Source organism: Varroa destructor, unplaced genomic scaffold (genome assembly GCF_002443255.2).
Source record: "Varroa destructor unplaced genomic scaffold, Vdes_3.0 BEIS01000003.1, whole genome shotgun sequence".
Lineage (NCBI taxonomy): Eukaryota > Metazoa > Arthropoda > Arachnida > Mesostigmata > Varroidae > Varroa > Varroa destructor.
The window spans coordinates 24,895,414-24,912,832 of NW_019211456.1; the positions used below are offsets into that span (position 1 = coordinate 24,895,414).

A 17,419-nucleotide genomic window follows, 5' to 3' on the forward strand; every position below is an offset into this window, starting at 1 on the left:
TGTAGCAGCGATAACAGTCTCAGGCCTGTATCGGCGAGTCCGATTCGATGCTGATCAATCTACAGTTCCTCAGCCGCGATAAATTTCGTTGAATATATATATATATGTATCCCTGCAGAGTACGCAGGTAGACCGGCCACGCCAGCACCTCCGGCAAAAGAACACGACGAAAAAATTTTACGTAATTTCATGCTTAATCAGGCCTGAAAATTCCTTCACTGTAGAAACAGCAATTCTGAGCAGAGATGGCCAGCGACTCCAATAGTGGACATAGCGCTCGGAACCGTGATGGCGATTGATGACCGGAGAAGGTTAGGGAAGGGTACCCAAAATATGGGGAACTGTCGTCGTCATGCACAGATTCCTGCGTACATGGGTCATCGTGCGGTCGAGTATCGCTGTGTAAATTACCTCAGTGAGCGTCAATGCTAATCAGTATCAAGTCGAGCAGCTTGGGTGAGACGAACGCCGCGTCGACGATCATGATGGTATGATGAAGATGGCAATAACACTGGTAGGAGCGTAGCAGGAATAGCATTGATACGGTCGTATTGTTAACATCGCTTCAGGGACCTGCGGGTAATTGTCTCGAATTATCTTGAACTCGCGTAGTCGCCCAACGCATTGCCCCAGCATCGACATTCGAATTAAAATATTATATGTAGGAACATCGCTCGGCACGTGAGGCGTCGTTCAAGCTGATAGATTAGAAACGGCAGAATTCGGTGACACGGCGTGGTTCAATAATTGTTCAAAACAACGTTAGACGTTGAACCAACAATGTAGTTATTACTAAGGCCGCTTGTACTGCCGTCGGCTCGTGAAAAGTAGAAGATCTGCTGGGCTGTCTTCCGATTCTGAGAAGAACGAACACCGATAGCGCTTTGCAGTAATAATAGTAGATATAATAATCGCCGCAATCTTGTGCCCTTTATTTTCGGTTCTTTTAAACTACGTAGTTGTGATGGACAACTGGAATTCCAATGCGATGATTGGAGGAGCAGGTATCCGATCAGAGAAAGGTGGCTCAGAACAGATACATGTGTTTCAGGAGTATCATACCAGCAAGGCTAAACGTGATGTAATAAACATTATCGGCTACTGACAAATTGTATGCGCATATTGCATATAATATATGTAGATATGTGTCCAGGGTCTGCATTGATAGAGATTAATTGACGAGGGAAACGCGATTACCTACATAAATACTTGACACAACTTTTTCAGTTAACGTACATTCATCGGTCAAGTCTGTCTAACAGTACTTCAAGTTAACACGAACGGATGACGCGTTACTCTCAGAATTTGGAAACTTATAGGGATAGATGAAAGAAAGCTCTGGCCGATTAGGCGTTCATTTTTGTTGTTCTGTTGGATAAATATCCCGTATGTTCGCCATTGATTTTCCTGCTGACCATAGCGTTTTTCGAGTCATGCATAATCAACGGTCAGATCTCTGATCAAATTGTAATGTTCCTGTCGGACGGCTTTATGGGCTCCTATGTCCAAAAGTCCCTAACGAACTGTTGGACGTAGATAGGAACGCGTAGCTGTCCTACAAAAGGAAATTAGCCAAGTAGGCTACATGAGACATGATTGGAACGAAGGCTTTTAATTTAAACAACAAATAATTCTCCACTGCGATGTGTTCTTCTCACAGGAACTCTGCTGAGTAGAGCATCATAGGGTCAGGGTAATGTTGCTGCGATTGCGGTTATTAAGTTAAATATCGCGATACGTGAGCGCACGAAAGCTGTGTATTTCATATGCGACCAGGCGAGAAACATGGTCAGAAACGTTCATTCGCCACCTATCGGAGTGGAGGAAAATGACGGTGAAATTGATGAGATAACAAAAGCGGGAACTTTGTTGATCTGGGATGGTTGTTGAATTACGTGCACAGCAAACAGTGTCATATAAAATAAAGTAGCTACATCGTGTTTTCAGTTACCCGCGTCAGTGGTTAAGGCGTGGTTGTTGGGGGCGGCTTGATGGCTAAAAAAAATGTCTCTTAAAGGTGAGAACGATTAATTATTAACGTCACATGATCTGGTGCTAAACATTGTGTTTTGCCTCTGTTTCAGTGGGTCAAAGCAGGACGGCCTTTGCTCGCGCTCCGATGCCGAGTCGGTTGCCGTCTGCCCCTACTAAACCAACCATATCGGCCATAGACGACACCTCGGTGAGCCTCGCTTGGGAGGACTCAGAAGAAGCAAGCTCAGATGATGATGATGATGATGATGATGAAGATAGCGTCGAAGAATACTCCATCGAATGGTTTAGCCCTGACCTTCAAAGTGGGTGGGTTATTGCGGCCGATAGAATACAGGAAAGAAAATACACTGTCACCGGACTCCGACCCGAGACTCGGTATGTGTTCACGGTTCGAGCGAGGAACAACTATGGACTTGGTAGAACTTCGCCGATATCCAAACTGGTGACAACTGGTGGGGGCACAATTTCATATACGGAATCAGGACAGCCGCTGAGCAAGTCGCACGCAGAACTCAATAGCATCGAGGTAAAAATTAGAAGTGCCAAGGCAATTAACTCCACAGCCGTTAACCTCGACTGGGCAATCATTGGGGACCGAGAGTACATTGAGGGGTACTACATCTGGTTCAGAGATATATCTGCCGCCGAAGACAAGTACAGCATGGTTACCATCTGGGGAGGCAAGAGAAATCGATTTACTCTGAAGGATCTCAATAAGTTTACTCGCTACGATATCTTTCTCGTTCCGTTTCTAAAAACGCTAAAGGGCCCGCCAAGCAACATTAAAACCGTAACAACTTCTGAAGATGGTACGTACTGCGCTTTTTAACCTACATCCTATTTCAGAAGCAAAAAAAAGTTGCAAACCAATTTTTGGTTGATTCGTTAGTATTTGTATAAAAATAAAACGCTGGGCTCTGATTGTTCACGTTAACAGTCTGACCTGTCAAACAAAGACGTGTTGCCAGAATTAGCAATTTTTTAAGGTGTAGAAATGCATGCTACACGCTACTAAATATAATGCATCAATATTTCAGCGCCGTCCGGTTCCGTGCGCGACATATCGGTCAATGTCGCTAACTCGACCAGTGTGTGGGTTCAGTGGAAAGCACCTTTAACCCATCAGCAGAACGGAGTGCTGCAAGGATACAAGCTGATATTGCTCGGTGAAGTGGAGACGGCCAATCGTAATGTGCTCACAAATCAGACTCACTTTGTCTTCATCAACCTGATCGACAAGATGCGGTATAGGCTGCAAATACTTGCCTTTACTTCGGTTGGCGATGGACCTCCGAGTCACTTTGTCGAGCTATCGACGGATGAGAACTACTTGAAGCATCTTGCAGCCGACGCCAAAGATAAGGAACCGTGGCTAGTATTGTTGCTTTCGGCGGTACTATGCTTTATTCTGATCACGATCAGTTTGGGCATTTTATTCTTTTTATGTAAACGCCAACGAGATCTCAAGGCGGTCACTGTCTCATCTGTACCCGTCTCCAAAGGCGGTGACGCCAAGTAAGTAATTATTGCGGCGCTTTCGACGAACTAACTGTTTGTTCGTAACTAGACTTGAAAAGCTGAAAAATATAGGATAGGATCTAAGAAATATGGACACAAGCTAATCGAGCCTTACGTTGTGTGTGGTGTTGCAGTCATCTCTTTGCCTCGCTTAACAACCCAGTCGGGGCTCAAAATTGGAGTCAGGTATATAGCTGCGTAGATGCCACGAAAGAGAAAGAGGTGTTATACGAAAATAAAGTTATGAACATCCTCGATGGCGTTAAATATTGCACGTGAGTGTTCTACTTTGTAACCAACGTCTGTACAGTATCAACAATGCAGCTTTCTAGCCCGTATCCCCATAGAACGTTGTCTTATTCTGAGTTATAGTTAGTTATTTCATAATAACAAGCAATTTATTACTTACTTTTTAATTTGCACAAGAAATACATCGTTGTCGTAGGACTAATTACTTTTATCGAGAGTCAGAGTTGTTTGAAGATGTTGTGTATTATCTTTCCAGGTTATAATCCTGCGAAGTATTTTTCTCATATGTTCATTTAATGTTTTCCGTTATTCAGCCTAATGTAGACCCTTCTAGCTTGACAATTATTTGTAATATCTATGTAGGGTATAAGTATAATTTATTAATATTACTCGCTATTTTGCAGTGAGTATACCCCTTTAAATCTCCAACGAGAGGAGGGCGAATATGCCGAAGTGGGCGGACAGCAGAAGCTAAACACATTCGCTGGGGCTTTCGCTGGCTTCCCGCATGGACATGCTCCGACCTTTCCCGAACCGTACGCATCCACCACCATTCTTGCTAATCTACCGGTCAATCCCGGCCACCAGCGCCTGCCGGAGTCCCTTCTCCATGGAAAGTCCCAGCCAGGTAGACAGTCGGTTAGGTCGATACGATCGAATTGCGGCGGAAGTAATGGTCTTGTGCATCCTCCGTCTCCCCACGAGCTTGAGGGACTTCTACAGGCGCGAAAGTCTTTTAGCGATGCGAGCAACAACGGAGACTCTTCCAGTTTCAGCACAAGAAGTGGAGTAAGTTTTAACTATAGAACTAGTTTACGGTCAACAGTCAGTGGTTCTTTTAGTTATGTTAGGTAACTTAAGCACTCTAACAACTAACAGAAAACGCCCTCTATCTTATTTCAGAGGTCAAGTCGTAGCAGTGGCCGTGCACGAGTCTCTGGAAGATCGAGAGCCCATCATCAACAACAGCAGCATGGGGTCAGTCATCAGATTGGTACCAGTGGACCGAAGGCTATGGCGATGCGGAATCTAGACTCGGTCGGATTCAGTGCGGGCGGTGGGGGTCATTCAGATAGTACCTCAGTCTCTGAGGATGACTCAACGGGAGTTCACTCGTGGAGTCGCACGAGTACCGGGGGCCGTCGTAGGGACGAGGAGCCAATCTACAATTGTGTACCCGAAGAACAACAGACTACTAGTGATAGCCTTTTTCGCGGTGGCGGATCAGACGGTTCAGAGCATAACAACAGTATTGTCGGCAGTGTGGACACTGGCGTTGTTCTGTCCTCGGGTCAGGGAACGGCGAGCAACAGCTCTAGAGACGATGATATAATGGTCCCTAAATATAGTCGATCACTCTGTACGCCACTTAGCAAAAAAAAGGTCCTTGACCTCGTCCCTGAGGCGTCTCTCGGCTTAAATGACAGCTGTAGCACAACTAGTGGTATTAGGTAAATGAAGAAAGGGAAATTATGCAAATCTGCGGGTTAAATGTAGTAAACAAGAAATTATGTGAGAAAAACCAATAGCCAGATAGTAGGAGGAGACTACTAATTCAACTCGCTATCTATATCGAGAGAAACACAATGCCATCAATAGGCGCAGCTGGTATTGCAGAACTCTCGACGCTATGATGAATTTATCATACCGAACGAAGCAATTGCGGTACGCATACAAAAACATTAGAATGATCAAGAAATGACGCAAACGCAGTGCACGGTCGTGGACGACGTTTGTAAATGATTGTAGGGTAACAATCGGCTAGTGTTTAAGACGGAGGTGAAACGTATGGGCGATTGGTAAGTCAAGATAAGCCATCGGGAGAAAGGCAAGTTTTGCTAAGAATCTTTTTCTCTATTACGTTGACGCGGTGCTTTGGACGGCCAAGTCTACGACTAAGGGTCGCTACCTCGGGTCCCGCCAACGGCATATACTACACAACCTGTGTGAATAAATAAACTTATTTTTCTCTATTACTAGGCCTCATGCAGCACGAAAGTTGGTAAAATAAGGCCGATTTTGTTGTGTTTTTCGGGCCAGCTCCATTCTCTCAGCGTCCTGCTGTCAGGGCCCTTTCTCTCTGAATGTACATATTCTAGAAATGGATGACTGAAATATTTACGGATCTCCAGACTTGTAAATATACATACTGTATAGAAAATTGGTCGTGCGTGAACGATGCCTGTTACTCGACAGCCTCAACCATAGGTAGACATGCGGCATGTTGACAACCGCTCATAGATTTCTGTATAGCACGTTATTTATTATGTTGGCTTACTCGCAGGTAAAGTTAATAATACCACTAATTATAATGTATATTAAGAAGTTAGCGAGAGGCAATAAAAGCCTTTAAGATAGAAATGACAGTAGTGAATGACAGAATATTATAGATAGCTCATCGTCCCTATCGGATATTAGAACTATACACGTACCACATTTGTGGGGATAAGAAACGGCAGCAAGCTCCGCTAAAGCTGTGGACAATCTTCGCTAGAAAATTGTCCCAATGCCCTTCAGTCAGAGATTCAAGCCTGTTATCTTAGTAAAGCGTTTTTTATTTAGAAAGCGATCGGTTTGCGACGAACTCCGTGGAATGTTAGCGCTATGATTTTACTGAACGCTGACATAATCACCCAGATAATGACTTTTTATTCAATGTTTTCTTTTCAAGGAGAAGGAGATGACCTTAAAAGAGTCCCGGTGATAGCTGCCAGTATAAAAAAAAACGTACTTGAACTATGATAATAACTGAACAAAAACAATTCCCAACTCAAATCGTGTGTCTATCACGAGTGTTTCTGATGAATATTTTTCGGTCGTTACGGGCATACGTGTTCTGTACGTGGCCATTGACTTTCGTTTTCTTTCAACACGTTAGCGTCCAGTTAAATGCGGATGCCTTTCTAAGAAACGCTGGTAACAAACAGGAAACTGCCACACCGACATATCGGCCTTTGCTAACGAACAACTCGAGTGCCATTAAACACAAATTGCATAGTATGTATATATTTATAGATGTATGTAAGCAAGGTCGCTTGACAGCCCTAAAGAAATCCAAAAGCCGCTTCATGCCAAGATCATACCATGATTGCAGTTAGCCATGTTATTTGCCTATACAGACCGTGCTAATGGAGGTGGATGGAAATGGAAAATCGTTCATTGATAGGTTTAAATAAAACAAACTACCTGGTTGGAGAGAACGCTGAATGGATGAATCAGTAAAGGAGTAGCTAACATCAAGGTAATGATAGTCTTATACATAATTCAACACTGTCAATGTAAATAAACTATTTGATAATAAATGAAGACTTTTGCTTTCATTTATCGAGAACGTAATTCCATGTATATATTATTATGCTGCTGGCCTGCTTTATATTACGTAAATCACAATAGCACTATTTATATAGTCTCTATTTTAATTGTCTAGTTACTCGTCTGCACCCGTCCGGGTATAGGGAACGTCTGAGAAAAAATGAGCGTTACAAGATTGGAGAACAGACCGTTCTCAAAGTTACTCTGAGTTACTGAATTTTATAGTAGGTAGTATCCCACATACTTAATTCGATATAATTCGCCTTTTTAAATATGAACTTAATCATAGCAGCTCAAATTTTCTAAGGCTAAGGACCAGTGGATGTCAATCCTATTTGCCCTCATCAAGAACGCAGGCCCGATTAGAATAATAATAATCGAAAAGTATAGGTATATATTTTACTAAGTACAGATTGAGATGGCGGAACAGTGTAAAACAGCAAGGTACAAAAGTAAGCTCCTTGTCTCAAACGTGCTCTCTCTCTCTCAAACACTCTGTGTATTCCTGTAGCAAGTCGCTGATTATATATCATATAGAGACAATATAGCATTATATCAGCTACGAACTTCTGCTACTTATAGGTTGATTTAGATACCTTCTTAATTTCTAGCGGATCTCTTAGCAACCCACTCATGGCGTGATTGTTTTATACCCTTGGTGATATCTTTGAGAAAGCTAACCGAAGGAATTATGGAATGCGTATAGCCTTACGCTTTTCTACATGTGTGCTTCTTGTGCTTTGATCACTAGTGGTTCACTGTTAGAACAAGCAAATAGTTCGCTTGCTGGATTTTTTTGACGGCTCTATCAAGTGCCGGACGGCGCTATTTACTTGCCGCCGCTCAGAACGGCGGGCGCCCTAGAAAATGCATCGCATCTAGGGACACGGTACGCGGAATAGATGGTCCAATTGTATCGTAGCCACCATAACGATATGGGGAAGCTCATAGTGGGCGCCTGAGCTGATTTGCCACCTACGTCCAATGATGCACTCGTATGTTACCTAACACTACTAACGAACCGCTGGTATCGCTATGGAAGGACTTAACGTACTGATTAGCGGAATTTATTTGTGCCGTCATACCGATTTTTTTAGTGTAAGGCTTAGTTTTTAGTTTAGAATTAAATAAATAGCGAAGAAATTTTATACATTTTAGTTTACATCCTGATGCATAATACGCCGTGTATTGGACATTGTTGAGAAGAATATACAGACAGCCAATAGACGCTTGACGATTTTGGTCGTTTCGCTGATTCTATCACACAAATTATCACTGTAGTCTCGGTAAGGGACCAGTCCTCGAAGAATCTGGACCACAGCAAGAACAATAACATCGAATTTCTAATCAATGACTTGGATGAAGGATTACGATATTGGTCATAGTGACTCAGTCTGGCGATCATTTAGCGGCCACCGTTGCCAGTCAGTGAGCATCTTGTTTCATCTTCACTTGCGAGTTCTACCGCGTTTCAACGGCCATCACGAACGACGTCCAGGACTAGCTAGACTCAAGTGGGACCTCGAGGGAGTGCTTTAATCGGTCATATGTTAGTTTTCAATAGGGTAAACTACGACAAAAACGCGGCGAACTCAATCCACCGCTGCGTAGATGGCTAGTTAGCGATAAGGACCAATGGGCGCGATTCGTGCGGAGACACACGGGTCTCAACCTAAACCTTGACCTCTGCCAGCTACAACGAGTGATTAGTCGTCGTCGTTTAATTTCCTTCAGGAACGGCAAATCTATTGTCGATGTAGCTGGTAACATCGGGTCACACTATCAATGCTGTTATCGTTCGATAGGCTTCGGTGCCGGACGGCGCAATGGAAGCGCGCGAAGCAGTCATGAGTAGTGAAAGTAACCGTTTTGATGGTGAGAGCGCCTAGATAACTCTTGCTTACTACCTGTATAACTATAAAGACGGCATTTCATTATCACTTAGATACTTCTAAATATAAAAAGTTCTGAAACGGTTTGATAGCTATTAATTATACACATTTTTTGCGTTCGCGAATGAGCGAAGCTTCCAATGATCGACTTGTGTGACAGTATCTACGAAAGAAATGGTTATCTATCAGCTATATGGTTTACCTGTTGGCAGATTTTATATGGTGATTATAGAAAATGGACCAATCGGCACCGTTATGTCACCGACGGCCAAATGTATGTACGAGCGCATTGTAACTCTACGGCTACTGAATACCTGAGAGATGTAAAAAAATTATCAGTGCTATATCCAATTCATCCTTCTCTTCGTGCTGTTTACCTGTTCGATGATATTGAGCTAACGCTTTTGTGAAAAGCTAGCCAACAGTAGTTTAAGCAATGCTCATTGCTCGTAATTAATCCTCGATTATAATAGAGGATTTGTGTGTATAATTTGTATGATGTGATAATTATCAAAATAAACAAACAAGTATTGCTCTTTAACAAGCTTCAGCTTTTCAAAAAAGAGACGGTGAGATATACCGACTATGTAGATTACCACGAAGTTCTATAGCTTGAAAGCTTATGTAAATTTACAGGATACTCTTCATCAGAATCTACTATGAGGATCATCCACTATATTATATTATATAAATGTCAAGTCCGTAAAGTGGCAATGTCTGCATAATTTGATCCTATATAACTTATCTCTCTCTAAAGATCCTGCAAGAAAATGGCCTGCGACGTTGAATTGCATGAGCAGGACGGCCATCGTAAAGATGCCCTGCAAAAAATGTGTGTTCACTGCTAAACTTCCCTTTTAGCAAGGTCAACGTTTCAAATACACAGAAGCGTAGGAAACTATGTTTAGGAACCATATTTTATCATCAGCTTTTATTAACCCTGTTTGTCTAGAAGTCTATAGGAATAAGATACACTGTAATGGTATAAAGATACATATTATCCAAGTCAAACTTGTTTAATACATTTTCACATGCTTCGGTTAAGTACAAACAAGGCCTGAGCTCCACAGTATATACCGTAAATACCTTCATTTTTTTCAATCCGTTTAGTCATCGTATAATTTGTAGACTTCACCTGCTAAGCTAACTGATTCTTAGTAGACATTACGTTTTGTACAAGTTAAACGAGTGCGATCAGTGGAAAAACTTAGATATTCGGATGTGACAACTTACCCCGTCGGGATTCTCCTTAGGTAACCGCCTAAGTGTACGGGTAAAATTAAATAAAAGGCATAAAAAGCTTTTGGAAGATGCGGCATGCCTATTACTTAGTGTGTGAGACCGTCATAAACATCGAGCCCATCCTAGAACAGTCGTTTCTTTTTATAAAAGTGCGATGAATTGAATATCCAACTTGGTTCCATAATAAGGCCGGAGCGGAGCGTCTTCTGCGGTCAACTATGTCTGGTCTGAGTCTACAATTCAGTTGTGGCGCAAAAATTTAAACAAGGTTGATGCATCGATAATGAATAGGCCTATTTATGTTTTAGGTGTTATATCTGCACTGTTCAAGCAAATTATGTTTTTACAATGAAGTGGAAAAGCGTTCCGTTGTTGACGCGAATAGAACTTAAATGAGGTCCTTACATCCGCTTGTAAAGTTCTATGAAAGACACCGGTCCTTATAGCTTTGTAGCTTTGCCAGGTTTTCGAGCTCGCAGGTCAAAAAGCTATTTTTTGTCATCTATCTCTGCACTTGTGAACATACAAGAGCCACCAACAGCCTACTCTGACATCATCCAGTGTGATGTAAACGTAAAATTATGGTGCATTACTTGAAGATTTCATAAATAACCACGTTTCTATGATACGGTACTGCGTTTTACGCTCAGGGTGATAGATATTACCATCATTGTGCTGGAGTAATCATACGATATCAAATCTAACATCGTATTAAAGCGTCAATGTAATTAAGAAAAACAGTTACTCAGCGTGTTCACTAGAGCCTCGCCAGTGGGCCGGCGATGTCTGTTCAAGCTGTACTAAGAGGATAATTAGTTACTACGATCGAAATTTCTATATAATTAAGTTAGATGAATATTCGACGGATGCAACAAACATAGCCACATATACCCATGTAAATATAATACCCATAACACAATCTGTAGTGGGTGAATCTATAGTAAATTCACCGTTCAAGGTCCGGTCTGCCGCCGCCAAACAGAAACTAGCTAAAACGTTCTGTACTTTATATGTATTGTCGCTTGGCTAGGATAAAATATCTGTCTTTTCTTGGTTAATTCAAGGTTTCCACGCCTCTTAAAATCAAAGACCGATGTTCAACACGATGTCTGATAGGCTCTATACATCGCTTCCGTCACTTTCATGCACAACATCATTTCTGGCACGCTGAGTTGTGGCACATCGATGCACTCGGTGACGAAGACAAAGAAACATGGAAGCCACCTTTAATGTAGTCAGTAGAAAACCCGTACAGAACCACCCAAAAACTTCATCGTATTTAAATATATAGTGCGTGTATATATAGATTCTGATGCGTAGGGCTGAGGCGAGCGAAACTTTCCGATAACTAAAATAGAAATTGAAAGTTAAACTGCAACAGTTATAATTAACTGCTTATCGTCGTTAAAAGAGACCTTAGGATGGGGTGGAGACAGTGTGAAAAAAAAAACGCTTTCATTGCCAGTAAAACTGAGGAGAATGAAGAGTATTCCAAGTATCACACATCTAAAGAAATTGCGGTGCCATGCGGCCCATATACGGAGCTAGGAAATAAAATCAGACCACGCATAGAATATCTGAGCTTAAGGCATGCGTACACGTAGAATACCTTTATATCATAGATGCTGTGCTTTCGGCACAAATGATCAAACTGGAAATATCATCCAAAACAGCGAAGATGAAACGAATCATAAAAACAACAAATGCAATAGCGGAATAATGAACGGATGGGTAATTACTTTATCGCTTCCAGGACTAACAAGAGTTCTGTCCTATTTATAAAAAAAAAAAGCATATTTTGCTTAGGACTTCTTCTTAGCAAAATAAAAGGACAAAAGTTGAAACGACGAAGGACCGCTCATCCGATGGATATTCTACTGCGCTGCATTCATCAGGGCACAAAACAGAGCTGGCTGTATAAATGAACAAAGTAACGCGCATGTTGCCAGACGTTACCAGCTTGAGTCCGTTCGATCGTCTATATCATCATGACGATTTAGCTCAAAACGAAGATTTAATTTTGTGGTACATACAAATAGGCTAATTTTCCAATCGCCCAAATTTGTCTGTCTTGAACCTACTAGCAATTTTTTACATATGAAATGCTCCTGTTATTCATTTGGCAGTTTATTCAGTACGGTAAAAACACTTCTCCCTAATTTTCTTGCAAAACACGAAAGTGGAGATAACGATACGGATTGAAATTGTCTAAACTAAAGTTAGATTAGAAAAAAAAAAGCATGGAATTGATTACGTTGGTGCTACGAAGTGGATCCATGCGATAATTCGTATTGTGATTGCGTATCATTCATTGGTTGTTTGTGGGATTAGGCAGATTGTTTGTACGTATTATATTTAAAGCTATCTCTATATAGGAATCAATTCTTGCTTCATTAAAGCTATATTTAATGGAAAAAAACAACATCATATTCACATGTGTTTTTTAAGGGTATCTGTTATGGCGTCAATTTTGCTGTTCTTGCAGAAGGCGGAACGTTTAACAATCTGTGCCGACAAGCTCACGTTTAACTTTTAGGAGATATGGGGCCTCCTGTGTTTAATGACATATTATAGTAAGATGGCATGTTCGTATAAACCATTTTTACCCTGATCTGTGTCGAATTCCGTCCTTGTCTCAATGTATGGGGACAAAAGCAGAACAGCAAATCCCTTAGGACTAGATGCCGCGAGTTTAATTAACCTAAACGGCTTACCAACTCCTGTAATGCTCGTTACCGGGTGCCGTTGACGTTTAGGCTGAGGTAACTAGAGATAACAGGTAATCTGTTAGTCTCGCATCCTGACAAAGATTCCCGCTCTATCAAGCGCAAACTGTATGTAATAATTCCATCTAGATGGCCCGATGGAGGATACGCGTGTTTCTTGGGGAACTCTTTATTGCATGACGGGAAACGCTAAACGTTATTCTAATGTTCGCACACCAAGCGCGATCTGTTCCATCTATTCAATTGCAAGCATTTTAGTAAATTAAGCTAGCAAAATAACTGATTTATTAAAAACTTAGTTCAGGTTAAATTAAAGATTTGTGTAAAAGTAATATTTTCTAGTACTAACTAATTATATATATATATATATATATATAATGATATTTTTCAGATCAGCTAGTTACAAAAACAGAATCAAACCTAAATGCATCATAAAAATAGAAAAATATGAATGCTTTAATTTGAAGGTCTAATATCTTTCAGAACCCTAGGGGTTTGCGTCAGCTTATTTCAAATGTTTCAGGGTCAGTGGACCTTTAAAGCTGAAACACAGCGGCTTCAGCTAAATGAATTTTGATGTACACAGTGACATAGGAAAAAGAATGGACACCATCCGAGAATCTACTTACGAAGGCTACTTCGTTTCTAATTTAACAGTATAGTTATTCGGGAAATTTACAATCCTGGAATAATACGGTGCATTTTGAACTCCTGCTAAGATGTAAAGTGCTCGATCCAACAATCATTACTCGAAGACTAACAACGCTGTTCGATCCTTCAAGAGGCCTGACAGACCTACCTAGTCCTTTGAAAAAACCTTGAACACTATAATTGATACCTAACAAAAATTCCTGTCGCCAACGGAAATAGGAGTCCTTAAATAGGAGTCCTTCATGTTGGCAATCGAAAAGCTAGCCTATAGCTTTTCAGCGACTATTTCTCAGCACCCTTAGTAATCTGGGATTCAGAGCTCCGCTTTATTTTCTCTTGTAAATTTTAGAGTTAATTCAGATCATGTCATATTCAGCATTTGCAGGAGCGACACCAGCTGCATAAGCCGATCACCGTTTCCCAGGAGAACAATTAGAAGAACGTCACTAATCAGCCTACACATTATAGAAAGTGTCCATCAAGGACTCATTTACGTCGACAAGACTACGCGTTCAGGCAGTGCAATAGGCCCTATGGATGGCGAACATTGTAGCTTATTGTGCTAGCATAGGGCTGACAACGCTCCAGCTAGAGGCGATATCGATAGACCTAATCGAACAAACTCGATTCTAAGTTGGGAATGGCTGAAAATGTTAAATTACGTATTAATACTCAGTGCTATAGCGTATTTGTTCCGCGCGAACGGCTCGCTTACAGACCGAATCGTCCATGTTAGTTTCTTTCTCCAGCGGGGAGCGTTTTTTGTTCCTAGTTCGCTTGCTGCCGGGTGTAACAGCGGCAGAAAACGCAGTCGGCCCATCACTAGTTCTCATTTCCTCCACTGGTAGCAGCTCTCAGACGTGTCGTTTACTCCAAATGACTTTTGCGCGGCACGCCTAATTGCTCAAGCAGTTGCACACTGAAATACACCGTTTGCCTATAATGAGACATCTGGGTTGCGTTAAAAAATGCTTCTCGTTTGGAGAGGAGCTTCGTTGAGTTACTCTTCAATGGTCCATTAGGCCTCGGGGACAGGCGATACCGTCGCAAAATGAACGTAGTGCTCGTGCGTGGGGTATCAATTCCTGCTATTGGCGGTAGACCAATAGTTACTTTGGATCTGCTCCGTGATTAATATATGGTATCCAAAAGGTGTAATTGAGTAATATGGGGATCGCGGCTTTTAACTATTCATTAACTACGTCAAAAGGCTTAGAGCGGATTTCGGATAAGCTTAACTCTAGTGAGGGTATAACTGTGACAGGACTGTCGTAGAGAGATTTGCTACAGAAGTTAGCTTCGTTGCCACTTGTCACCGGATTCATACTAAAACTCTTTCTGAAAACGTCTTGCAAAAATACTTTATGTAACGCTGTGTGGGAGCCCGGCGCATTTTGAGTGTCAACGGGCATAATAAATCTTGGTTTTCTTGGCTGACCGGAGGGGCACTTGAAGCTCTCTGTACGAATGTACGGCTACTGCCAATGTTTTCTGTATGGATACTCGTTTGAACTAAAAAATGTATAAAGTTGAAATGTCAGGCTGAAAGAAGCGCAATGAAAAACTTTCACACGAAACTAGTTAACGTTGAACTTACGGAACACATCAAAATAATGGCACTTATCATACATAGTGCATTCTGTTTTAGTCTTACATAGAGAAAAAATATAGTCTGCAGACATTTTTTTTAATTGTTTTTATTTGTTATATAAATTAATTGCGTAAGTAGCTACCATAGTATTATATATATATATATATATATATATATAGCGGCATTTGGAGCCATAGATATACTGTAAAATATAATCGTCATCACAAGAAGATGCAGGCGTACGTATGACCTATCGTCAATATATGAGACTACCAAATCTGCACATAGATAAAGTCAAATGAATTTCTATCTACTCGAGTACCTGTTTCGATTCCTTAATTGTCCGTAATATCGAACTCCGAAAAAGCAGCACTTTGTGCTTGCTCGAACTAACTGCCGAACGGATTAGTTACCATCATTATAAATATTCGATGAGGGTAAATGATCATCTTAACGATACCAAGCGCTGGATCCACTAGAGGCCGCTCGTCGAACACCCAAGGCACCATGCCATGAGGCACCTAACCTGAATTGACGCGTAACCGAATTATACTATTGTTACGTACTGCTGTCAAACAGCGGCTTCGTCTGCTTTTGCCAAGTGACGGTATACCGCATACGAACAAGACTCACACTTGTCTCATAGGCAATGCTGGGAACGTCTGGCCGAATTCTGCACCCTAGATTAGAGAATTATGCGGTATGACCGTTTCAAACTGCTAGCAGGCGGCCGAAACTCTGTAATTGGTAGCACTTTCGATAAACTCCGAGTTATATCCTAAATTGTTGCCTAAGCAGACAGTGCGAAGCTAGCGTATGGTGTAGCCTAAGGGCTGGTTAATTTAGAAACACTGCTAGTTTTGCGCGAAATGCCGATAATAATGCTAATAATAATAGGAACAATGACAATTATCGATGGGTGCAGGTCCCGAGAACGAAAAAGCGCGTCCGCTGCTGTGACGATCGCCCGTGCCTCCGTCGCGTATCAGCAGAGTGATCAGTGGACCAATGTCTTCGAGGGGCCCTTGGGGTACTCGAGTTTTGTGAGCTCGCTAAGCAGCTAAGCCGAAATATGCCACAAGGCAGAAAATCTAACTATGTTAACGTAACTAGACAGAGTACAGACAAGCCAATTCGAAGATTCTATCTAAGTTTAAATCACGCTAATAAATAAATTAATCTACCTTAAATACTCGCTCAGTGAGGTAGTACCGAAATAGGTCAGCTGTAGTCAATGAGGTCGAATATAGAAGGGGTCAACCTGCGCGTATCCAGTTCACCACCCAAATACTACGCCGTACATTGTTCCGTTGGGTTAACACGTGTTAGTTTATTCGAACAAGTGCTTAAGCATCTGTTATTGACACATACGTGATTGTTTTTCTCTTGCTGTCGTTTTGTGTTACTCCCTAATCGGTTCATCTGTTGTATGTTAACCGTGACAGGAAATGGAGTATCGTTCGGTTTTCTGACCTTGGCTTCGCATCAGTGTTTGCCAAGACATCATGAAGCCTGGCGTATCGTGGCGTTAAGGCAAACTGTATTATGCGTTCACCTGTCAATAACGTCTAGCTTTACTCGTTTGGGCATTGAAAGAAGGCCCCATGATAGCTTAATAGATGACGCATTTGCCTGCACATCTTGCAGGTATGTCGCGGTCCAGCTTCGAACCCGGGCGTAAACACAGCTCACGTCATGATGGAACGGCTAACGGCGATATCGGACGTAAAACTTGAGGCACAGAAGGTCACTGAAAGAAAGCATATTCAAAACAACGTCTGATGCCCGCATCCAGAGTGGTTCCGGAAAAACCGGCTGGTAACTATTTACAATCTTAAGCTAGGACTATGCGTCATTACGATTATGGAGCTCCAGTAAATAAATATACCGCCACTGTTCTTTCAACAACACTTAGACGCCGGAAGATAACCTAGATGTCGGTGCCGATGCCATTAGAAACCTCTCACCATCCTACTAAATAATGACCTTACGCTTAGTTATCTACAGTAGATAACTTATCTATTGATGATTCAACACGATTGTTAACGAGTCGATGACACTGGCTAACAATAGTTGAGAGATTGCGGCCAACGCCAGTTAAAAGATCATAAATCTTAATTAGTGGCTGAACAACTAGACCAACGGCTACGGATGATTGAAACGGCTGATCGACCTATCTGGATCAAGCTATCCCTGAACGAAACAAAAGAATCAATCACAAAGAGGAAATACGCTCACTTTAT

At 41.7% G+C, this 17,419-nt stretch overlaps 1 protein-coding gene across 1 annotated transcript in view; it reads left to right on the top strand.

Moving 5' to 3' along the window:
- Positions 1-7,068, top strand: part of LOC111246373 (protein sax-3-like) — a 139,183-nt gene extending 132,115 nt beyond the window's left edge. Inside the window, exons 11-15 of the mRNA XM_086985563.1 lie at positions 2,085-2,804; positions 3,033-3,510; positions 3,648-3,788; positions 4,167-4,551; positions 4,666-7,068. Of these exons, the coding sequence (XP_086841689.1) occupies positions 2,085-2,804; positions 3,033-3,510; positions 3,648-3,788; positions 4,167-4,551; positions 4,666-5,217 (2,276 nt within the window). The 3' untranslated portion in view covers positions 5,218-7,068. The remainder of the gene's footprint in view (positions 1-2,084; positions 2,805-3,032; positions 3,511-3,647; positions 3,789-4,166; positions 4,552-4,665) is intronic.
- Positions 7,069-17,419: the final 10,351 nt, after the last annotated feature.